This window comes from Martes martes, assembly GCF_963455335.1.
Source record: "Martes martes genome assembly, chromosome: X".
In the NCBI taxonomy this organism is placed as follows: Eukaryota; Metazoa; Chordata; class Mammalia; order Carnivora; family Mustelidae; genus Martes; species Martes martes.
In genome coordinates, this window is record NC_137897.1 from 9,865,709 (window position 1) to 9,891,071 (window position 25,363).

Consider the following 25,363-nt stretch of genomic DNA (forward strand, 5'->3'; position numbering starts at 1 on the left):
AGATCTTAAATCAATAACCTAATCCTGTATCTTGAGGAACTAGAAAAAGAAGAGCAAAATAAACCCAAAGCTCTCCAACAAAGTAAATTATAGAATGGAGAAAAAAATAGAGAAATAATTAGAGAACCAAGAAGACAAAAAGTTGGTTCTTTTAAAAGATCAACAAAAATTACAGACCTTAGGAAGATTGACAAAGAAAAAAGAGAGAAGATTCCAATAGCTAAAAACAGAAATAAAAGTGGGGGGCATTACTGCTGACCTTGCAGAAATAAAAAAGACTTATCAGAGAAGATTATAAACAAATTAGATAACCGAGATAAAATGGACAAATACCTAGAAACACAAAAATTACCTAAACTGGCTTAAGATGAAATAGAAAATCTCAACAGACTATAACAAGTAAAGAGACCAAATGAGTAATCAAAGTAGTCAAAAATTTCCTTTTGAATTGAGAATATATTTGCAAATGATATGTCCAATAAGGGATTAATATCTAAAATATATAGAAACTTTATACAACTCAACACCATAAAAACAAACAACCCAATTAAAAATTGGGTAGAGGACCTGCATAGACATTCTTCCAAAGAAGACATCCAGATGGCCAACAGATACATGAAAAGGTGCTCAACGCCACTCATCATCAGGGAAATGGAAATCAAAACTACAATGAAATACTACCTTATACCTGTGAGAATGGCTAAAATCAAAAACACAAGAAATAATAAGTGTTGGTGAAGATGAAAGGGGAGGAAACCTCATACACTGTTGGTGGGAATTACAAACTGGTACAGCCACTGTGAAAAACAGTATGGGGATTCCCCCACAAACTTAAAAACAGAATTACCATAAGATCCAATAATTCCACTACTGGGTACTTATGCAAAGAAAATGAAAACATTAATTTGAAAAGATATATTCACCTCTATGTTTATGGTAGCATTATTTACAATAGCCAAGATATAGAAGCAATGTTAGAGTCCATCAATAGAGGAACAAATAAGGAAGATGTGGTACACACACACACACACACACACACACAAATATCATGCAGCTATTAAAAAAGGATGAGACTGTGCAATCTGCGACAACATGGATGGCCCTAGAGGATATTATACTAAGTGAAATAAGTCAGACTGAAAAAGACAAATCCTACATGATTTCACTCATATGTGGAATCTAAAAAAAAAAATCAATAAACAAACAAAAAGCAGAATCAGCCCTGTAAACATAGAGAACAAACTAATAGTTGCCAAAGGGTGTGGGAGACGGGCAAAATGGGTGAAGGGTGGGGAAGATACAGACTTCCAGTTATGAAATGAATAAATCACGGAAATAAAAAGTACAGCATAATGCATATATTCAATGATATTATAAATAACAATGTATGCAGATAGATGGTAGCTATACTTGTGGTGAGCACAGCATAGTGTTTAAACTTGTCAAATCACTATTGTGTGTTCCTGCAACAAAAAGGACATTGTGTGTCACCTACACTTGAATAATGAAAGAGAATAAGGCAAAAAATAAAGGAGGAGAGAGCGAGTGATAAAGAAAGGGAAAGAGAGGGGCGCCTGGGTGTCTCAGTGGGTTAAGCCTCTGCCTTCGGCTCAGGTCATGATCTCAGGGTCCTGGGATCGAGTCCCATATCAGGATCTCTGCTCAGTGGGGAGCCTGCTTCCCCCCGCCCGCCCCCGCCGCCTGCCTCTCTGCCTACTTGTGACCTCTGTCTGTCAAATAAATAAATAAAATCTTAAAAGAAAAAAGAAAGGGAAAGTGGGAGGGAGAAAGGGAAAATGGGAGAGGGGAGACAAGGTTTGGAAAAGAAGGAAGGGGATAAACAGTGATGTGAGAGATTAGATGTTTACATAATTCTTTTTCCTATCTAGTTCTCATCCAATTCACTTTGGAATATCATAACTTTTTTTTTAAAGATTTTATTTATTGATTTGATAGAGAGAGATCACAAGTAGGCAGAGAGGCAGGCAGAGAGAGAGGAGGAAGCAGGCTTCCCGCTAAGCAGAGAACCCGATGCGGGGCTCGATCCCAGGAACCTGCGACAACGACCTGAGCCGAAGGCAGAGGCTTTAACCCACTGAGCCACCCAGGCACCCCTGGAATATCATAACTTTGCTGATAAAACCAATTACATGAGGTTAACTAGTGTTAACTATTTCTACAGTTTATAGAACACATTCATTCACTGATGATCACGTCTAAGAATGTGTCCTTGTTAATTAGAACACCTTAGCAGATTACTGGGCTAAGCTACATGTCTCGAATGAATAAATAAAATCTTAAAAAAAAATACAGATGAAAGGTTGTGCTGGCACCTATGAGGATAACAAAAGATTAAAGAGTTCTAACATTTAACTTGAAGAACTTGCAGGCCAAGTCCCAGTCGGTTCTCTCATGAAGATAATTCCATTAGCCTCAGACATTCCACCCTTGCAGTTAAGAAAAGTGTCCTGAAAGTTGGGCAATTTCTGCCTCTTACAACCTCTGTGACCTTGGGAAAATTAATTACTACTTTTGTGTCTTAGCTTCCCCACCTATACAGTGGGGGACATGGTAGCATCTAATTACTGAAGAATGGATAAGACACTCACTGGCACACAGTAAGGTTTTAATATGTGTCAGTTCTTAATATATGCATGAGCTAATCCCTCATCAAAAAACTGCCTTTTCTTCTTTCCAAGATTTTACATCCAAATGCAAATGAAACTTGAGACAATGCCCAAGATTGAAGAGGTCAGATATAAAGGATCAAATTATCTCAGAAATATACAAGCCAGGGGAAAGCACCACGGCTGGCAGGTCAGGAGGGAGAGAGGTTATCTTGTAAAGAATGCAGAGCATGGTTGAAAGTTTAGGTTTTTTGGAATCCAAATGATGAGGCATGGAGTGTCAGCTTTTCTAATTACTGTGGCAAGACTTTAAGCAAGTTACTTAACCTGTCTCACCATCAGTTTCCTCATCTGAAACATGTACTGGTGCGGTAAAACAATTCCTCTTTTGTGAGGACTAAACTAGATACTTTTTAAAATGTGCCTAATACAGTGTGTCAGTAGGTGGTAGGTTAAAAAATATCTTGAGTTCCAGCAATATACTCACACTTCCATTTACTGGGCAGGATAAAAATAAATATACCATGATATGATCCAGCCTCCTAAATGCTTGCAAGCCAATTGGGGAGGCCAGACAAATGGACAATGTGTAGTAGAAGACAATTTATGTTTGAATTTTCAAATTCCTCTTGTTAAGATGACATTTCTCTTTTTCCTGTTTTTTTATCTGATCATCATTCATTGTCTTACCTATCTCACATATAAAAATTCATGAAATGTTTCCATCCTGAGTTGGGCTATTTAAAATGAAATATTTTATTGCAAAGAAAAAAAGCAAACATACACGATTTCTTGTGGCTTGCTTCTACCTTGTCTAAATTTATTTATTAGCAGAAAAATATATTTGTCATAGAATTTTATGGCCAGGGAAGAGACTCATTTTTGTTTTGTTTTGAGTATCTAAAAGAGAAAAACAAATCAAACAGAGTAGGAAGTGACCCTGGAGAGGAGGTCATCTTGGCAGATGCTGAAATAAGAGGGGAAGGGAGGAACTAAAAGGTTTGGAATATCTCAAAGACGTAGGCTGAAAAATGTTTTGGTAATGGGATGGGGTGTGACTCTATACCTATAAACATTAAAAAATAAACACAACTTTTTTTTCATTTAAAAAAACCAGAAATGTTAGTTATGTTAAAGAAAAAAGCTTAACATATCTCTTTAACTGAACGTTCTTGCTTGGAGACTTAAATTAGCTGTTCAGCCTCTGTTTCCTTTCCTCAAAGGCAGAGGCTGGAGAACCCAGCAACTTGTAGGGTTTAAAAACATGGTGCTCAAGTGCCACCACAGCTGTGTTTTACTACCAGCCCCAGGGGGAGACCTCAACCTAAACTTCTCCTCACTTACATCCTAGTGGCTTGTTGGGTACATAGCTAACTGGAGTGTAGACTGCATTAGGTTGCTGAGACTGTGTTGAGTGAAGAGAAACAATTTTCCACTGGGGAAAACAGCAAGTGAATAGATGGTTCTTGGCAATGTGTTCTTATCCCAGAAAGCATTAGGGGTAACTACATGAAGGCAAAAAATATACTCCCCAGAACAACATGGAACTAGAAATCATTAGACAACAATATCTATCACCGAAGGGCAAAGGTTCTGTGGCCATACCCCCACGAACATACCTGTTGTCATTTGAACGCAGACACTAAGCAGAAAAGAGCCTGATTAGTGCTTGGGTGGGAGACCAAGAGCAAGAGAAAAAGAATTAGCCCCTGAGTCTCGGGAGAAAAAAAGTGGGTTCTCTATTGAAAGCACATTGAGAATTAATAACGCTTGCTTTACAATATGGGCATTAAGTGACATCTCTGAGTTTCTTTCTCAAAGTCAGCTCATTTTCTTTGGTTTTGTATTTTGGAACACCATTTTTCATTGGGGGTCAGAGGATATAATGAATGGGGTAAATTCAAAGGTATCAAGAGAATCAATGAGACCCACAGATTTAAAGGGTATCATGCAAAAAGAAGTGGATATTTCTGGCTCACCCACAGTGCAAAATGCAGTTCCATTTGAACTCATGACCCGAGCTGTTTCATCACCGTGGGGCACCCACTGTTGATGTCTACAATGTTGATGAGCTTCAGGTGGAAGAAAGCCACCCACCCAAAAGGCTATTTTGATAGCAACTACTGACAGTGAATTCAGTTTAATAGTCTCCAGCTTATATTTTCTAAACCCCAAACTCAGCTGGTAAGTTATCATATTTGAAATACTAGTGGGAATGTTATCACTCTGAACCTCTGGGTAAAACGTTTTTGCTCTTTGCTTTTTTTGTTTTGTTTTGTTTTTGTTTTTGTTTTGCAACCTCACCATCATTTTCATTTAGTTTACATTTCCAGTCATTTGCACAGATGTTGATGGAGCTGTATTTTTGCTTCAATGTCTATTGCAACATTCTTATTGCATTCCGCAGGTCCTCCAGTAAACGTTACTTGCAATATTTTTATCAACAGTTTTGGATCGGTCACAGAAACCACCATGGTAAGTGCTACAATGCCACTGGCAAGAGAAAAACATGACTTGATTATGCTATGAACACAACCTGTCAAATTTTCTATTTATTGTTCAACTTGCAGGGCCTCCTGTAAATGTTACCTGCAACATATTTATCAACAGCTTTGGGTCAATAGCAGAAACTACAATGGTGAGTGGGACTGAGCATTGAAGCCCTCGTGTGAACGAATGGGATATGGGATCGAAGAAGCACTGTTTTATATTGTGGGACACTTACTGAATGCCAATTTCCAAGTTCATTTACCTCTAGAAAGTGCTTATTTATACACTTTCACTTTAGAAAGTCATTAGTCAAATGCTCATTACTTCAAAGTCAATAATATCTTATCCCCATGCCAGAGAGATTTTGAAAACACTTGCTGTGTGGTTGGATTTAGGTAGAATCATCAGTAATAAGCATAGTGTAACATTAAGGATATTTTAATATTTGTATCTTTAATGTTTCAGAAATATATATTTCATAGTTTGGGAGATATATTTTATAGCCAGTCTTTTTCATATAATGGAAGTTATAACACAGTCAAGCCTTAGATATGCTACATTTAAGATATATGCCGAAGGTAACCCATGGAATGGGAGAAGATATTTGCAAATGACAGTACAGACAAAAGGTTGATATCCAGGATCTATAAAGAACTTCTCAAACTCAACACACACAAAACTGATAATCATATCGAAAAATGGGCAGAAGATATGAACAGACACTTCTCCAATGAGGACACACAAATGGCTATCAGACACATGAAAAAATGTTCATCATCACTAGCCATTAGGGAGATTCAAATTAAAACCACATTGAGATACCACCTTATACCAGTTAGAATGGCCAAAATTAGCAAGACAGGAAACAACGTGTGTTGGAGAGGATGTGGAGAAAGGGGAACCCTCTTACACTGTTGGTGGGAATGCAAGTTGGTGCAGCCACTTTGGAGAACAGTGTGGAGATTCCTCAAGAAATTAAAAATAGAGCTTCCCTATGACCCTGCAATTGCACTACTGGGTATTTACCCCAAAGATACAGATGGAGTGAAAAGAAGGGCCATCTGTACCCCAATGTTTATAGCAGCAATGGCCACGGTCGCCAAACTGTGGAAAGAACCAAGATGCCCTTCAACGGATGAATGGATAAGGAAGATGTGGTCCATATACACTATGGAGTATTATGCCTCCATCAGAAAGGATGAATACCCAACTTTTGTAGCAACATGGACGGGACTGGAAGAGATTATGCTGAGTGAAATAAGTCAAGCAGAGAGAGTCAATTATCATATGGTTTCACTTATTTGGGGAGCATAACAAATAACATGGAGGACATGGGGAGATGGAGAGGAGAAGGGAGTTGAGGGAAATTGGAAGGGGAGGTGAACCATGAGAGACTATGGACTCTGAAAAACAACCTGAGGGTTTTGAAGGGGCGGGGGGTGGGAGGTTGGGGGATCTAGGTGGTGGGTATTGGGGAGGGCACATATTGCATGGAGCACTGGGTGTGGTGCAAAAACAATGAATACTGTTACACTGAAAAGAAATAAAAAAAAAAAGAAAAAAAAGATATATGCTGAAGGTGCTGACCTTGTAATAAACACACACACACACACACACACACACACACACAATCTTGTTGGCAAAAGATAGTGGTCCCAAATCCATAGCAATTACATCACACGCATGGCTCTCTCCACCAAAAAAACCCAGTAAACATAAAATTAATTAGAAGCTCATCATAATGTATGTGCAAACATGTTTTATGTAAATGAAACAGATTTTAGATACTATAAAATCCACCAATATTCCTTAAAAATGTCTTGGTGATGGTGTTGCTTGTGACACAGCCTATTAGATCAATAGCCTTATAGTGCTAGACAATAGTGTGGAGACTGAATTTGGATGAAATTTCTTCTTGCTCCTCATAGGATTTATTTTAAGTCCTAAATCAATTTGCTGGTTCTAATATTCATGACTATGTAAAGTATACAGCCATATTATTGGGTGAAGTCAAAATAAAATATAGTTGAGCTTGACTAAGTACTATGGTGGCTGATGTCCTAGAAACACTCAAGTGAAATAATGAGCATAATACCATTGAGAAGTAAAAAATAGTGTTCCCTTGTCTTTATAAATTTTCTCTTTTAGGCTATTAGGACTGTGTTTAACAAATTACCGTACTTTTTGGTGTCCTTGATGCTAGAAAAAGTAATTTACCTTTTACCATTCCTTTTCACTGGTAAAATTAGACATAATGGAACTCTACTACCCATTTTAATATTACTGACACAGCATTGTCCAGAAATGAGACAGGATGTAGTGCATTAAGAATTTTACTCAAATAAGATAGTTCTGGTAGGGTTATTAAGTGACTCACAAGAAAAAGTAAACAGAAAAAGACTAATCCAACTCTGGGCTTGGCATTCAGTTTCTGTCTCTCCCCTCTTGGTTTTGTCCTGAGAACAGAGGGGCAAATCTTCTAGTAGCCTAAATCACTGTCACCAGCTTTACACGATGGCATTCAATGACGATATTTGCACGACCTAATGCTGATTGCATTAATTAGAATCCTAAGTTGCTTTGATTAAATCTCCTCATTGCATTTACTCTCAATCAGAAATGTAAATGTGCACCTTTTCAATGTTTATTAATGTGAGAAAAAGCTAAACATTCATGGAGATGAAAACGGAAACTCTGGATGTCCTTGTTTTCCTGTGTCTTTAATAGCTACTGATGGTGTTTAATAAATGGGCTGCTGAGGGGCTTCCTGGCCACTTATTAAGGAGTCCTTTGTCATGTTGCCTACGAGAAAACTTGGAAATCATTGCTCAAGTGTAAAATGAACAGCCTGCCTATCTTGCTGTATGAGATAGACAGCATCGCATGGTCAGAAGAGTGATGCTTATTGTGCTTCTTTTATTTCTTAGCTTTTGATGGAATGACAAACTTCAACTGGCTTTTAAAAAGGATCTTTTCAATTAAAGCTTTCATGTGAAACTAAAATAGATGTTTTTTGAAACTCTATCAGACTTAATAAATACTCACGCCATGTTGGGTAGGGACTGGCCAATATTTTTTCTGTAAAAGGCCAGACAGTAAATACCTAAGACTTTGAGGGCCCGAGAGTCTCCAAGTCACCACTGCTCAATGCTGCCCAAAGGGCAGCAAAGCAACCACAAACAATAGTAAGCAAATGGGTGTGGCTGCACTCCAAAAAACAGGCTGTGGCCAAATTTGGCCCGCAGGCCCTAGATCGCCAATCCTGGACCTGAGGCATTAGTATTTAAATAGATGTCAATCAGATGCTCACAAGAATATGAGAGTTGAGTTGTTCTACTTTGAAAGAGTCTATCTTGCTAGACCCGTGGGGCTCTGCCTGGGAATCCACCCTCTGTGCCAGAGAATATCATCTTAGCCCAAGCTTCCCTTACCCAAACCGTGAGATTCCCCCACCCGTGAATTGACCCACACTTTCACAAATTCTGACTGAAAGAAAATTGGTCAAAAAAGTTAAACAGAACCAGATTTTTCTCTGAACTGTCTTTAATTGAAGTCAGAACATCAGACCCTTAGTTCTTCTGCATAGTAAGGTATGTGGTCACTGAGGACATGTCCCAGTGCTATTGGAGAGCAATAATAATTTTGCTTTCTGTTTTCTGGAAGGAATTTTTCCAAGAATGCCTCAGAATTTTGAGTTTCTGAACATATCAATTTTTCCCTTTTCCCCCCATTCTCACTCTATAACTGATAGCTTTATTGAAGGATCCAGCTTGGGTATTTGTTTGTTTGTAAATAAGAGACAATGACTATCCATTTTAAGAACTCAGGATGACTTTCTTCCGGTGCTATTGAGTTTGCCCCTCTTATGTTTGATGTTATCTCACTAAATTACTATTGGTACTACCTGCCCACAAAGTATAGGCTTGCTTATAGACCCAATACTGCCTCTCACTCCTCTGATATGTTAGTGCTGAAGATATGTGATTGGAAGACAATGTATTTGTGTTATTCTAAGGAAAACTTTCATGAGTCATTATGATGATATACATTATTCCAAAATATACGTCTTTTTTTTTTTTTTTTTTAAGTAGGCTCCATGCCCCGTGTGGAGCCCAGCCTGGGGTTTGAACTCATGACCCTGAGATTAAGACCTGAGCTGAGATCAAGAGTCGGATGGTTAATGGACTGAACCACCCAAGTGCCCCTAAAATATACACTTTTCTTCATGAAGAGTCACAAGGATCTGTTGATGTTCATTGCTAGTTGATCCTGTATTAAGAGATTTCTGTAGAACAAGCTTTTTGTGGTTCCAAATGACACTTAGGAGACTAGTAAGGAATATATGATGAAACAGGTTATATTTTGTTTTGAGAACATCAATTTACCATTTCCCCCCCCCTCTTTAGCTGTTGATGGCAAGTGAATTTAGAGGATGGGGAGTATATTGCAACTCCCACTTTCCTGATATAAAGACATACTTTGGGGATATTATAATGTTAGTAAAGGTCAAGAGTATTTGCATACCATCTGCATGCAGCTCTTCCCAAGCCTGGGCCATCAGAAAATGAAGAGGAGAGAGTCTCAAACATCTGGGTGGCTAGAATGTGACTCGGACCAGTGAGTGCTGGAACACTCCCCAAGCCACAGTAGCAGATCCTGACTCCCTCCTTGTTTAACAGATTTGAGGTGGGGGAGAAAGAGCTAAAAATGCATGAAATGTGTTCCCTCAGAGAATATCTCCATAATATAATTCCAGCTCCCCCAAACCTGTCCGCACAAGATAAATTCCATATGCTCTGCTGGTTACTGCAGCAGAGCGAAGCGGTCTTTCATCTTGGATCTGAAATCACGTTCTGAGGAAGTGGATAAGAGGTAGACAGCCCCTTAGGAGGACGCCTGCTGGGCTGGGACTGCTGAACTGACATGATGGGCTCCCTTTCATTCAATAGCTGCATCAGCAAGTCATGAGGAGATACTAACTTAGCAGGAAGCGCAGGTAGCTACATTTCTTATTTCTGACTTCTTAAGGAAGAACCAAGAATCTACCCCAAGCCTGGAATTTTGTTCAACTGAGATAGAAGGTGACTTTGGTCTCTAAATTAACAGTGCAATGTTAAAGCCTGAATTCATCATGAAACAAGTGCACCCTCCCCAAAATTTCAAATTCAAGGCTAACTTCCCATATCAAAGTGAGCACAGACTCAGGAGGATGAAAACTTTATTGCAGTGTAGCCAGAGGTTAAAACCAAAGGGCTAAACTGGCACTGTGGGGAATCAACAAAGCAAATCCTTGTGGTTGATAACTTCATAACATAATTGGATGGGGAAATGTATACATATAAAAATAATAAAAGAGTAACAGTAAGGTTTAACGCAAGTATGTACGAAACAGAGTGGCAGTCTCTGTGCATAAATGCTGGACCAAATACAGTAGTACCAAAATAATAACTTAATAACTTAAGGAAACCATCTGTGGCATGGGCAGAGGATTAGAGGGTATTAGGAAAAGTGAAACTTTAGAAATAATAAACTCGATGTGAAATCATAGTATGGAATGTAGGTACTTGTAGTACCTGTGTTAAGAATATAATAAAGATTATATGACTTAGAAAAAATACATACGTATTTGTACATATATACATATTTTTTCACTCAAATGTTTCCAGGACCTAATCTAATACTCAGAGAGTCAATCATAGGAAAACAAATTGTAATATGAGGAATATGACATTTATTTGAAGTAGAATGTCTTTGTAGAGAGAAGGCAGTATAAGGGAAAATTCAGTCTACATTTAAGCATGTCTCTCAATATTTACTCCGCCTTTAATATTTTATTAAACCTAGAAGCAAACACAAAGACAAAGCAAAACTAGAGAAGAATATAACTATCTCCTGTGGTTTGGAATATCATGAGGAAATAAACTTAACTCTAAATAAACAGAGATGATGCAGAGAGAAATCACATGTGTCAAATTTTTACCCTACGGTGAAAATCATAGTCAACTGACTTACAAAGGTCCAGTCCCAGAAAAATCTTCTCCTTGGATGTCTATGTCTATAGTTCCTTGGATGTCTTTTTCTAAAAGGTTTTAAGGGTTGCTGTTTATTTTAGAATAGCGTATATCATCATAAACAAAAGTATGGAAAATTTTAATTCTTATATATTTATATAAAGAACAAATACCCACAAAAGATCTAATAAAAGTTGTATTCCATATAATTCTTGTCATTGTGGCACAAACTATATTTTTCCTCTAAGTTTTCTACTTATCCTTGCTTATGAATAGGACTAGTTTATTTTAAATTGACTGTTGGACATTTAATGGTTTTATTGTGATATGACAGATTCAGTATTCTTTTTCAAGTTCTAATATTGGGAAAATCTCTTTTATCATTTTCTATATATAAAATTCAAAGTAGAAAACCAGGAAACACTGGAGAAAAATACTCATGGGAAAGACTTTTTCAAAAGATGTACATTAGCTGTGAAAATTTATATTAAGATTTTTTTAAAGGTCAATGTTTTCATATTGTATATCATCATGTAATATTTTCTGGAGTCTCTCAATATACAGTTTTAAATCATTCTCAGGCTCAAGGGAGGATTGCAATGATGTTCTCTTGGTGATTTTGCTGCCCAGTACTCTCTATCTGGCTTCTCTGGTCTTTCCCATCCTATAAGTGCTTCCTGGGCAGGGGTGGGGCCTACTTGGCTTCCCAATGGCCTAAGATATTTAACCCATTCACCTCTATTCTAGCTGTCATTACTTCTCATACTTAGAGTTTCTTACTTCCAGAATTGTCTAAGGGACGAGATTCTCTGAGATTCTCTTCTCTCCTACTTCCTACTGAAACAAGCTCATAGACCACCCCCAATCCCTTCACAACCCCTCCCACACATAAAATTTTGTTAAGGAAAACTGGTTCCTACCCTAAAGAGTAGATGTCAAACACTGGAGAAGCTGCATTTTTTTCTCCCTCAGAAAACCTTAAGGAAAGCTCATAGTTGATGTATCTAGTTCATACTTAGATGTAAGTTGGATTATTATATTTCCAATAGCCCCCCCTTTTGATTTTTTTTTTTACATATCACACAACCTCACTCTTTATTCACACACAATTCCAAAGCTTCCAGTAACTCCTGGTGCCAATGAAACACTGAACTGATAATCTCTTTCCAGTTACAATCCTCTGGTCCCTTTGAACAATTCCAAAACTATATGATGGGAACATCTTTGAGATTCTGCTATTCTCTTAATTCACTCGCTTGAGGAGTGAGTGAGCAAACAGGATGGGATAGAAGCTTGACTAGGCCCACAATAGTGCCCTCTAAGATTTGAAAATTTGCCATGCATGCCTGGTAAAATCCGAAATAAAAGTCAGCTGATAAAATTTTCCAAGTCAGAAAGTTCTTATGTTGTACAACAGAGAACCTTAAGGTTATTTCTTTTAATATTTCAGCCTTTCCAAATGAGTTGGGTTTTGATGACTGACTTTCAGAAGTTAGTAATTATTTGGTTATTAGTATTCTTTAAACCTGCATTGGGCACTATTTCCAACACCTGTCACCTCCAAAATACTCTATCAGCCTGATAAATTAGGATGGCTGTATTTGAAAAAATGTCATAGGAGTTTAGATAGCTTAGTAATAAATAGGTAGAAGGAATTTGATTGAAGCTCTTTTCCACATACCCTAATCTTTACAACTTACTTTTCTTTTTTTTTGGCCCTGAGGGAATGAACCCCAACTGACCATCCTGAGGTGGTCTCCACTGTACCTAATATAGTAATCAACCATCCTAGTTTTGCCTAGAACTGAATGGGTCCCCTGAATATGTGACTTTGGGGGTTAAAAGTGGGAGGTTCTCAGGCAAACCTGGACAAGGTGGTCACCATTAGAGTAAAATAAACAATGGCCAAAAATCCAGGTGCCAAAGATGTGGGGATGGAGCAAACAGTGAAAAATGAAAAGGAAAGAGAGTAAGAAGGTATGAGTATGTATCACCCTAAGTGACCATAAGTATCAGGGGTGAACAACTCTTAGCTCTGAACTATAGTACTGCTTGACTAGAGAATACTGTTAAAGCCTCTTTTGGAGTCCACTCCACCAAGCAAAGCAACAGTTTTCACAAACCTAAGGACGTTTGAGTAGATACTCCCAGAAAAGAAGTAACTGCCTCAGGCTGATTTACTGACAAAGAAGTAAATTCCCAGATCAAGTGGGAATGACACTTCCATAAGGAAGAACACCTTCAACATAAGGTGCTCAGATCAGGAAAACATGAAAAATATCTCTGTATTGATGAAGTATCAAGTCAACTACTATAGATACAACCCATTCAGAGAAATGATAAAATATTTAAGAATTTTTAGAGTAAGTAGTGTGAGGGAATTATCTTGTCAACATGAAGCATCTTAATATTTATGGAGATGAATTTTAAAAATATTGTCCCATCATGTCAGAGTTTTATAATAAGATTTCTACTACCAAAATTACAGAGTGGGTTTCCTTTTGCCCAGATCATCTGAGCAGAATGAGAATAGAGATATGTCATTTCTGATGTGGAAAATGAATCAGTTTTGACAATCTACCATCACAGTGTGACTTCTGTACTCATGGTTACCTTTTTCTATGGAAAAACCAGCTTGAGCTAGTAGTATTTCCTCCCAGGATGAGTGATTTAAATTTAAGCATAAAAAAATTCAACCAATTCAAAGTGTTCCATTAGTGTTCTGGTTTGTTTGAGCCTTCTTTCTTTCTCCCCTCTGTTCCCACTCCTAATAGAACTGAGTGTTTTATTTTGTTCAAGATATACATAGCCTGGTTTGTATAGACACGGATATTGCACCAAATCAGGGAGAAGAGAGGGGAAATGTAGATGGACCTCTTATGCCAGACTGCATGATAAGTAACTCTTATGCATGGGGTTTCCATAGGACTACCGAGTGAACATTTTTCTGAGACAACAGTGGAATGATTCACGGCTGGCATATAGCGAGTACCCTGATGATTCCCTGGACTTGGACCCATCCATGCTTGACTCCATTTGGAAACCAGATTTATTCTTTGCCAATGAGAAGGGTGCCAACTTCCATGATGTCACCACTGACAACAAATTACTTCGAATTTCAAAAAATGGCAAAGTACTCTACAGTATCAGGTAAGCTTCTGTTGGCTGTACCTGTTTACTTCTCCATTTCTCTCCTGGCCTAGTGCTGCCTGATTCTAGGGGCTAAGTTATATATAAATATTTGGATTTTGTGGTCTCTTGGTTATCATTTGAATCTTAAAATTGGTGAGAATGCCAGAGGTTCCCATGGCCTCAGAAGTATGATTCTCCACAACAACAACAAAATACATATATTTTTTATTTATATATAAAATTTACATATATATAATTTGCATATATAAATTTATATATATATATATATGAAGACATTGAGTGGATATCATGTAAATACCTGCATACATGTATTTTTGATTGCTTCAATAAAAGAAGTACAGGCCTTTAGTTCAATTAATCATTGAGCATAATGTACAAATTCTCCATTTCAAATAATTTTGCCATTCTATAACGTGTAACCACACATACAAAAACATTCAATGGCTCAGCATGGTCATTGACAGTATACTTTGGTCTGGGTGAGTGAAAAACTAGTTCTCATCTCAGATCTGCTTCTAACCAAACATGTAACCTTGATCTCTCAACTTTTCCTGGGTTTGAGCTTGGGAGTGACAAATCTCGAGATCCATTTTTGCTTTTACATTCAAATATGATCTTCTCCAGAATCGTTATCACCCTAACCTCAAAATCCTATCTTTCTTTTCTGAACTCTAGTTCCTCTGTGATTCTATAAGTCTCTTATTTCTTCTTACCTCATATTTTGGCTATTTTTGTATATGAATTTAGCATAAGAACATGGATCTTTGGAGTCACACAATCTCGAATTGAATCCAAATTTTGCCACTAAGTTACATAACCTATAACTTTCAGTTACCTAATTGTAAAATAAGGAGCACTATATTCATCTCTAAGTATTCTTGTGAGAATGAATGATATAGATTAGAGAGTAGAGGTCAGCAAATATTTTCTGTAAAGGTCTAGACAGTAAGTACCTCAGCGGTGTAGGCCAGACTGTCTCAACTCTGTCACAACTACTCAACTCTACCATTGTAGCACAAAAGCAAGCCATAGACAATATTCAAACAACTGAGTGTTCTGTGCTTCAATAAAATGTTATTTATAAAACTAGAGAGTGGACTAGATTTGGCCCTTTGGTCATAATTTGCCAATCTCTGATACAGCGCATATAGAAATACTTGCCACAGTACCTGACACAGAGTATGTGCTCAGTAAATGAAATGATTGCTGTCTGTATTTTAAAGTTAACATTTTTTCTAATAGTAAGCTCTTTAAAGCCAAGACATTTGGATTTCACACCTTTTGTAACTCCTTTGGAAGGTCCAAGAAGATGTACTGTATATGAGAGATATTTGTTAAATAAATATTGACATTTTAAAGAGGTTTAATAGACTATCCCCTTTCTCTCCAATCTTATTACGAAAAGAAAATGGACAGACAGCTTGTATCCTTGCAAATAATTTTCAGAAGTCTGTAGAGTCACCACCATCAAACCTCATTTCACAACTCTATACAATTTAGGTCTGTACCGCATATTCCATTCTTAACCTGGTAATTTCACAGTTTGCTGATGGCTGACAGACCGGATGTCTTGTGGAATGAAAGAGGCTGCTCATTTGTAAAAACTGGCAAAGTTACTGCTTACACAAAAACCAGGAAACTTCCTCCACTTGATTTTTGAGGAACTTTACTTTTATTTTTATTTTTATAAACATTTTAAGGAAACAGAATATTTCATGTGTTTGATGTAAGATGCAGTACTGGGCACAACCTAAGTTGATGTGACCTGATGAAATGGGACATATGTGGAGCGTGGTGCTAGGGAGGAGAGTTATAAAAAGCAGCACAGGGTATCAGCTGCTTCAGCTAACCCCCTGGGCCTTGGGTGGCATTTGCTCTAGTAAATACCTGGCATTGTGCACTGCTGAAATAAAACCAAGTTTTTTCCCTTCTGTTCTATGAAGGCCTTTCCAATCTAGAACCATGAAGAATATAATGTTCCCCAGACCTAGATCAAGCAATTCTTCCATCTCTCGTTTGCACTGTAGCATATTATAAGCTCTGAAACACCCTGACAATTGTTTTGGATTGGGTAGAGTTTGTCCTGGCACAGGCTGCTTTAGATTTTTCCTTCATTTTGGGTGCTCTATGAAATCAGAGTAAAGATCCTTGGTGTAGGAGAACTGGGCATGCCATTTTAGAGAAACACAGCTCTTGGGAGAATTGAACGACAGGAATCTAATTATTTGCCTGGAAGGATTTTCAATGAGCCAGACACTGTGCTAGGCCTAGAGACCCAGAGCTGAGTAAGATACAGTCTCTGCCCTGGAAGGGCTCCAGTCTAACAAGGCAGGCAGACATAAGATAAATTAAGTAATAGGAATAAATGAGGAACAAGGAAAAGAAAAGTGGCTCTAACTTTGCAAATGAATGTGTGACTCAAATCTTGTTAGAATTCAGGGCCTGGCACCTACATGTCTGTTTACTTGAGTCACTGGACTCAATTTAACTAGAAGGCAAGGAGTAATTAGTGCTAATATATGCCCAGCTGCAGGTCCGATTCAAGTTTAAGGCCAAGCAGGTGACAGTTCCTGATATCTTAAACGTGCTGGAAAGATTCCTGCTGATGTTGCATTAGGAAAGATTTTCTCTCTACTCTCAGGTTTACAATGTAAATATCCCTAGAAGAGGGAATCCATTGACTTAAATTCATACTAAGCTGTAAAAAGCTGATATGAAATTTTCATTCTGATAGTACATTTGATGCCTATGAAGATGAGAAATCAGGATGAAGATGGTTAATAAAGATACAAGGAAGGGATACAACTGAAGTACCAAAGATAAATTCACGAATTGCCTCTACCTTATATTAAATAACCACTTAAACATTGGTCCACATTAAAAATATAATGTTCACTGGTGATGTTTTATATTTGCATTTTCTGAAACCTAAAACAAATGGAGGATAGCATTTCATCCATGAACAATTCCATGCTTTCTCGGCTTTGTAGGAACAGAAGTAAAATTAACTCCGCATGGAAACCAAAGCCTAAGGCTTTGACGCCCAAACAGAACACAAAGAGAACTACGCAGTCCATTGATCTCATAACAAGCAAGATCACATTTTCCAGGAAGCTTCCTAAAAGACAGCAGTTTAAAAAAGAGGGGACAGTAGACTAAAACTCCACAAGTATCCTGCAGATTCCAACACTTGGTGTACTTAAGTAAAATTCAAACAAATCTTTTAAATTGGAGCTAAAAATGTTAGATCATTGTTAGAAAATTTCTATCCAGTTCGGCGGGACACAGTCTTTGCTGATGAAAAGTTGTCAAATCTATTTTTGTCCACTTCTCTTCTGATTTCTTCTTTGATATTCACTTCCCTAATACATTGGATCTTACTCTTTGTTTTCTTTTTAAGTTTTTCTTGACCTACTACATTAAGTATTGATCATCCATGACCAAAGTATAAACAAGGACACACATCTTGCTTTCTACATTCCCTTTAGAGATAGTCAAATTCTAAATTAATGTTACTTAAAAAGGCCTGAATCCATAGTGGAATAGTGAGGTGAGCCTTGAGTATTGTACATATTATTACTCAAATAATATTTGTTGAATTGAATATAATGGATTGCAGTAAAAGTCAGGGCACCATGGCATATGGTGTGCAATAAGAAAGAAAAAAGGAGAAGGTATTTTTGGAGAGGAGCAGCTTGTCTCACTTGTCCACAACGTCTTTGCTAATATTTGTTTTCTTCCTTTACTTTCTATTGCTTCTGAGAATTTTCTGCCAGCATTCTGACTTTTATAGAACTTCAGGATTATTTTTTTTAATTTGAAGGTATTATGTTGCAAAGTATCTAATCCAATATCCCTGTTTTACCAATGAGGAAGTGACTTCTTTCAGCAAGTTAGGTGAGGTAAAATAATGGAGCCCATAAATAGGAAAGCTAGGCCAAGAATCAAAGCTCTTGACTTCTATTTCAATGCTATCATCTCCTACCACACATTAATTCTTCATTTGCTCCAACTCAAGTCCAAAGACAGGAACAAATACAATTCCAAAGGCAGGTCATTTTGGACCCAACCTTTTTGGGACTCATTTTTCAAAGAACTATTGGAGGAAGAAGGTAAGATTTAAGATGAGAACATAAAGTATCTTCAAATTTTGCAAATGTCTGAAAAGACTGTTTAAATGCAGGGTGCAACAATTGACTTTCAGTTCAAGGTGCAACAATTTGATGCAATTTGATGGTTTTAAACAGCATATGTCACTAACGTAACTACTTTCTGAAAAATTTTACTATCCCAGGGATGAAAGAGCTGAAGAGAACCATTAAAGTCATTAAGTCAACTTTCCTACCTTCAGGCAACCTGTTGAGAACTCATTTTAGTTTTAAAGACCCTCAGAGAAGGAAACTTTATATTCTCTCTTTGGATCCTATAATAAGTTACTCTAACATTATGCAGAAATTCTTCCTTATATAACTTACATCACAGTTGCTACAACTTAAATCAGTAGCTTTTTCCTACATTTGTTAACATGATAAACAAATGGCTACCATTTTTGGAAGAATGGAGGGAATTACCTCACTGTTTTTACTTTCATACATTTTTGTCCCACTAGATTTAGTAGACATATGCTTGGTCATCAACAGTATGTTGCTAATTTAATTTTACAGTGTGTTTCACTTCAGCACCAACATGTTCTTCATCTTCCAGTTTTCACTTTGCTGTACACGTTGGAGCTCCTACTCTGAAACTTATGATGCTGAATGCTACCCTGGTTATTTCTGATACTACAGTAGACAAGGATTTTAGAGTAAAATACCCTCGGGCTTGAGTTTCTGGCCCCAGAACTTGCTGAATGACCTAGGGAAATGTCTTACTCTCTGAATTTCTATTTCTTCATCTTTAAAAAGAGATGATTTGGTTAAGACCATTAGTAGAATACAATATATGTTATAGGGATACAGATCAAAAGTGGAATTGCCATATACTCTAGGGCCCTCGTATTTTCTTGTAATTTAATTATTGTGCTTTCTGTTTCAGGCTCTAAGACAAAGAGTAAGTTGCTCAAGACAGATCCCTACAAATTCCAGACATTAAGGATAGGACAGACCCACTCCTTGAGTGTGACCCTATAGAGTAGGTGTTCTTAACCTGAGGGTTCAGTGAAAACTCTAGCAGGTCCTTGAATCTCCCTAAAGTGTACGCATATTTCCTGTACTGGGGTATTCAGCACTTCTGTTTGTTTGTTTAGAGGAAAAGGTCCTTAATGAAGTTATGATCCTCCAACTGCTAACAATTCTGCTTTAATATTTATTGCATACCTACAGAATGAGTATACCTGAAGCAAAGTTGGTAAGGAAATACTGTTTGCCTTCAGTGTCTTCTTATTTGACTGACCAAATACCTAGGGGTCTTATGCTACCCTCCAACTACACAGAGTCTTCCAAGCCATAAATAATTATGGGATTGCTCCTCCACAATAGTACCCCTTATCATCAAGCTATCTCCTCCCCCTCATCATCAAACATTATCCGACCTGAAACTTATTCTTTTATGGTGTTGGAGGTGATTTTCTTATTAATCTCTTTTGATTCAATTCATGATTCTAGGTGTGGATGATTCAGTGTTCTACCTTGCCAGTAGTACTTGAGTTGTAATAGAGAACTCTTGGGGATTGACATGCCTCTCCCTCTGATAATGGATTAAGGCACCACTGAGAGTAGGTGGAGTGTAGATTTCTAGACAGACATCCAACAGAGCTCCCCAAATAATCCTGTCTAATGACCGACTCTACCCACACACATAAAAGGCCAACTTTTCTCACATAACCTCCTATCTTTGACTCATCCGGAGCTTGATGCAAGAACTTCAAAAGATTCTAACTTTAGTTACAGAATGATTTTTATGGCATAGGAAAAAAGAAAATTCTCTATTTAGATGTCAGAGCTGAAAATAAAAGCACAGTGAACTTAGACCTGCCTAAATGTTACCAATGGTGATAGTTGGATTATCTTACTCTCAATTTTGAGGAGACACGTAAGCCCATATTTTCTGTTAGAAGGCAGCTATAAGAGCTGTGATTTCTTGTCTCTGTGCCTATTTGAACCATGTTTATCTTTCTATCCTATAATCCTGGCAAAATTACATTCTCATTTTCCAATTATGTGTCCAAATCCTCATTAGTTCTGTGACTTGACTTAATGCAGTAATTAATGACTGTAGCATAAGCACCCACATCAGAATTAAGCAGTGAGTCTTCAGAGAAGTGCTGGGAAATGCCATGGAAACCCCAAGGATTCCATTTTTCCTAGAGTCAAGCAAGGTTGGGAGGGTGGGAAGCAGTGGTTCTCAAAAAAGACACCACTGAGGGTACAAGTATTAGAGTTTAGAAAGTGTGCCCTATATATGACAGATTCTTAAAGTGCTGGAAAGCTCTGTCAAGCTTCTGATTGGGTTCAGAAATTCACATATACTCATGGGCATGATACTGGTTCAGATACAACAGCATTAGGATTTTACCCTTGTTTGGAGGAAAAGAGGGAATTGTGCAATGAAATATGTGGCAGCTGGCATGAACACTTGTCCTTGACTGTTTACCTGATTGGACTAGCAATAGCAACCAGTAGATTTTCCTCCTTTTGGAGGTAACTTTCCACTGCATTAACATTCATCAGGGTTTGCTCTGAAGGTGATGGTGTGAAGAACAGAATACTGAGAAGGTAGCTCAGAGCATCAGGAACTCCACACTTGTTTGCATCATTTACTGTATCCTCCATGCTCAGAGAACTGCTTTTCTAACCCCATCAGTCATTCTGAGTCTTAGTTTCCTCATCCATAACATGAGATTGAACTAGAAAAGATTAGATAAAATCTGAGGCTCCTTATAGCTCTATCGTACATTTATAACTCAAAATGATCTCCTTTCCAGGGGTGCGCGGGTGGCTCAGTTGGTTGAGCAACTGATTTCGGCTCAGGTTATGATCCTAGGGTCCCAGGATCAAGTCCTGCATTGGGCGCCCTGCTTGGCAGGGAGTCTGCTTCTCCCTCTGACCGCTTCCCTTTCATGCTCTCTTTCTCTCTCATTCTCTCTCTCTTTCTCTCTCTCTCTCTCTCTCAAATAAATAAAAATCTTTAAAAAAAACGATCTCCTTTCCACCCACGAAATTCCCTCTGAATGAGGAAATAAGAGTGAGTTCTCTGTGTCCCTTAGGGTTTGGGAGTAAGCAAGAGAGGATTCTGAAGTTTCAGATGCCTATCTCAAACTACTTTTGGATTTTTTTTTTTTTTTACTTTTGGATCTTTGAGTCTTTCTCTCACAAGTTAAATATCCAATTCTTGAGAAAAGGATCCTCATTTTGGAGTGGGGCAGCAAATATTGGACTACCTGTAGTTTAAGAGGCAGCCTTGTGTTCAACATATAGTTTTCACAATGACAAATACTCAATACTAAACTCCCTATTGAGAAAGTTCCCAATTGCAAATTAGATCATTTATACCCTCTGATTCACTCAGCAGGAGTATCCATGAGATATTATTTTAGAATGTATTCATGAATTATGGGTTTATATACTTTTAGACAATTATACAAAGATGATTGGCTGGGACAATTACTAACTAGGTATGTAGGTTAAAGGAAATTACATGGTATATTTGAGCCAGCAGAGACAAAGGGCTAGTCTGCTATTACTCATTATCTGCATTTTCTTGTGGCAGGAAGCCAAAGGAAATTCAGAAGTCCTAGCGAGCCTGTTTAACTCATGTTGACATGGGCCCCTACCTGGTCCATACTGCTGCCTTTGAAAGCCTCCCTGGATGGTATTAATCCCAAAATAAATAGGTATAAAATCACCATGGTTCTTATGAGACACATGAATTGCTTTAGTGCATTCTCATAGCACATAATCCAAAAGAAAGGCAACCCATTTTAAAACGGGAAAATATTTTACATCCTCAAAGTTCAGCAGTGTCTCCAAGAAGTATATCCTTGCTTGTGGCATTTAAGTTACAAACCAACATCTGTACTGAAGAGAACACACTTATCACTGGACAGTCATTGAAAGACAATTAAAGACATACATAATTATGTAAAGTTCTACACATGACACACACTCAGAGCAAGGCCATCCCAAAGCTGATTGATCATTCCTTTCAAAGGACAATAAAACAAATGCTTTATTTGATGTTTCATTTTAGTAGGGGTATTTTGCTAAATTTTAGCAGTTAAATAAAGGATAGAAAACAGTAAATGAGGTGGGGATTACAGATGGAATGCTGTGGGGTTGGGGAAGATGTCAGTTCTGAGATCAGTTCTCAGATTTAGGAAGACTAGGAGTCAAATCCAATCTTACTAAGTGACCGTGAGAAGTCATTTAACCTTTCATTGATCTGCAGTTTTTCTCAATTCCAGATTCATACTAAATGTTCAATGAATGTCATAATAACCCCGAGGTGGCTGTAGGATGAAAGGGAGGAAAGGGGGGAGACAGCTCTCCCTATTGCCCCTAACCCATACACACAAACATTTCCTTTATTCAGTATCTGTTAACACTGAGGCTCCTCTCACCTTCCATACCTAGTTTCAAGCAGACGGATATCCTCTTTGCCTGGAGTTTCCTCCCTCTGAGAGGCATTTAGCTTATAACAGAAGTGATAGATGCATCTTCTTTCAGATAATGGCTTAGATCTCCTCTCTATCTTCTTGTTAAGAGTAAACTGAGGAACTGTGCTGGATTTCAGTGTTACCTAGTCAAGGATGGAGTGTCCTACCATCTGACCAGGGATCCGTTTTATCTCCAGCCTTTGCCACCAGAAACAGTGGCCAGCACTCTCCAACAGTTATCACTAGAAGTCTTAATGAAGTAAAATACTCACAAAGTAGCAGTTTTTCTCACTGCTGTTAGCAGATGCAAAGTTACTTTGGTTATCTTAAAACCCTATTTGCAGTTCATAAGCATTTGTTCCCTTTCTCTTTTGCCAAAAGTAAAATAATCCCAAACAAAATGTTAAGAAAATTATTATACAGTACTTTTAGATACCAAATGGCTAAGAAAATTGCTATGCAGCGCTCTTAGACATAAAGTGACCAAGGACAAGTCAGTTCTCATTATTCTAATGTGCAGACTTCATACCACTTTATCTTGATGAATATCTGGGTGTACAAATAAATACTTTGATATTGAAATGACATTGAAATGACTGAAATGTAAAATGTAACCAAAATGTGAACAGTATTAGTTGAGTCTTCGGTGCTTTGAGCTCCTCTTTCTGGTGGTGTCCAATTTAGTCCTCTCCTATTCAACACCTTCAAAACATTTTTCTTCAGGAAATATCAAAGCATTTGGAAAAATTTTAGCCACAGATTTATCAGTTACTCTCCAAGTTGAATCCAGTCCATATTTGGACTTAATTAACATGGGCCAACCATATGTGTGCACATTTTTCTAAAAGGACCAGGCACAGATGGGAACAGATATTGTATTTTTGTCCTTCCCAGCTAGTATTGCTCAATGCATATGGGTATTTTCTGTGATGCCTTTATAATGTTTGGTAAACATGGACCTTCCTAGTCAGCCACTGGCATTTTAGTCAAGGGAGAGGAGTAGAACAGCCAATGAACCAACAGTGATATAAGGCACCACTTCCAAATCCTAAGGTCAACGGTGAAAAACAGGTCTTATATTTCTTTGAAATTAAGAGGATAGAGTCTCACCATACAGCTTAGATCCAGTGGGGGGTTTAGGTTCAGCCCTAGACAACACTGAAAAAATTATTTCTCTCTGGTGCCCTAGCCACACTGTTCTAAGCCATGTTTTCCATCCAGCTTCATCCTTCCATTTAATACTCTCAGTATCAAAGTCTGCTCTTGGGGATACTGGTAGGGAATTTGAGGATCCATCAACTCATATACACAAAGGAGGAAATGACTAACAGTATTTAGAACACTATTGTTTCCCTATATTTGCATCTTAATAGTCATGGGAGTCTTTAGCTAAATGTCTGTTAGTTAATTATATGTAGCAGCAAAGAGTTGGAAGGTGTTTGAGCAAGGATATGCAATGGGATCTTTCTGGAACTTCTAATAATTTACACACCATGAATTTTCAATCTTTACTTATATGGAAAGCCTTTCTAGGTGCAGCCAAGCACAGCCAAGCACAGCCAAGCAAGCTGTGCTTGCCGGTAGATTAGGTGAATAGCTCAGGGCTACAGTGAGCAGGACCCTAGTCTATGCTTTCTATGATGAGTGCGTTCAAAGCAGACATTTAATTACAAAGCTTTCAGAAGATAAGTTTAAAAATTTCATTTCTTGCCTGCCTTGCCAAAGTTGGACAGATTATTTTTGCTCTTCATAGATCAAGATCCTTTTGTGGGTACCTTGGGCTTTTATTTAGGAGCATCAAATGATTATAACAAGTCCTACTTTCCTGATACACTCAAAGAGCCCTCTCAGGATCTAGGTCTATAAGGGTATCTGTTCTACCCAACCAGTGTGAGCACTGATCTAGGCCACAAGGGAGTAATTAAAAGCCTTTTACTTAATTAATTCAGTTCAGTTGTGTCTGATTGACATAATCTGGAAATATTTTTTAAATGGGGATTTGGGAACTATTTTAAGAAGTTGAAGAATGAATGCATAATTCTTGCGATAGATTCCACTGAAAGAATGTATATATAATTAATATATATTACCATGTAATACATAAATAATAATAATATTAAACTATGATCTCCTTCAAGAGAGAAACTGTAATTTCAAGTGTCTGGTATGCACAGTGCCCAATAAACACTTGTCAAAAATTGCTGAATGGATGTGCTAGACTACAACCCAGGTGGACTTCTGTTTAACACTAATCTCTTTTCACTGAGGACCTGGAGCTGTGTCTCCTCTGTGCTCTGTGTGCCTTCCTGCCCAGTACCATGAGCTTTGTAAAATTTGTAGCTGAGGTTCATCCAATGCATACAACTTCCTTTGAAATTTCTCAGTGGCTGATTTTAGAGTCCAGAGACCAGGGACAGTGTCCTGATACACTGCCACTGCCCTGACTAGAGTTCCATTGTTTACCTTTGCACATTTGTGTGTTTTAATGG

The 25,363-nt window shown here is 37.8% G+C and overlaps 1 protein-coding gene across 2 annotated transcripts in view; it reads left to right on the forward strand.

Annotated features, from left to right (window-relative positions):
- GLRA2 (glycine receptor alpha 2) overlaps positions 1-25,363 on the forward strand; it is a gene marked incomplete at both ends in the record, with an annotated part of 175,987 nt that overhangs the window by 35,007 nt on the left and 115,617 nt on the right. Inside the window, 2 exons of one of the 2 annotated variants that reach the window (XM_080795749.1) lie at positions 5,198-5,265; positions 14,055-14,278. In XM_080795749.1, coding sequence (XP_080651875.1) covers positions 5,198-5,265; positions 14,055-14,278 — 292 coding nt within the window. Of the gene's footprint in view, positions 1-5,034; positions 5,103-5,197; positions 5,266-14,054; positions 14,279-25,363 lie in introns of both variants that reach the window. The other variant, XM_080795748.1, reaches the window with a different exon arrangement.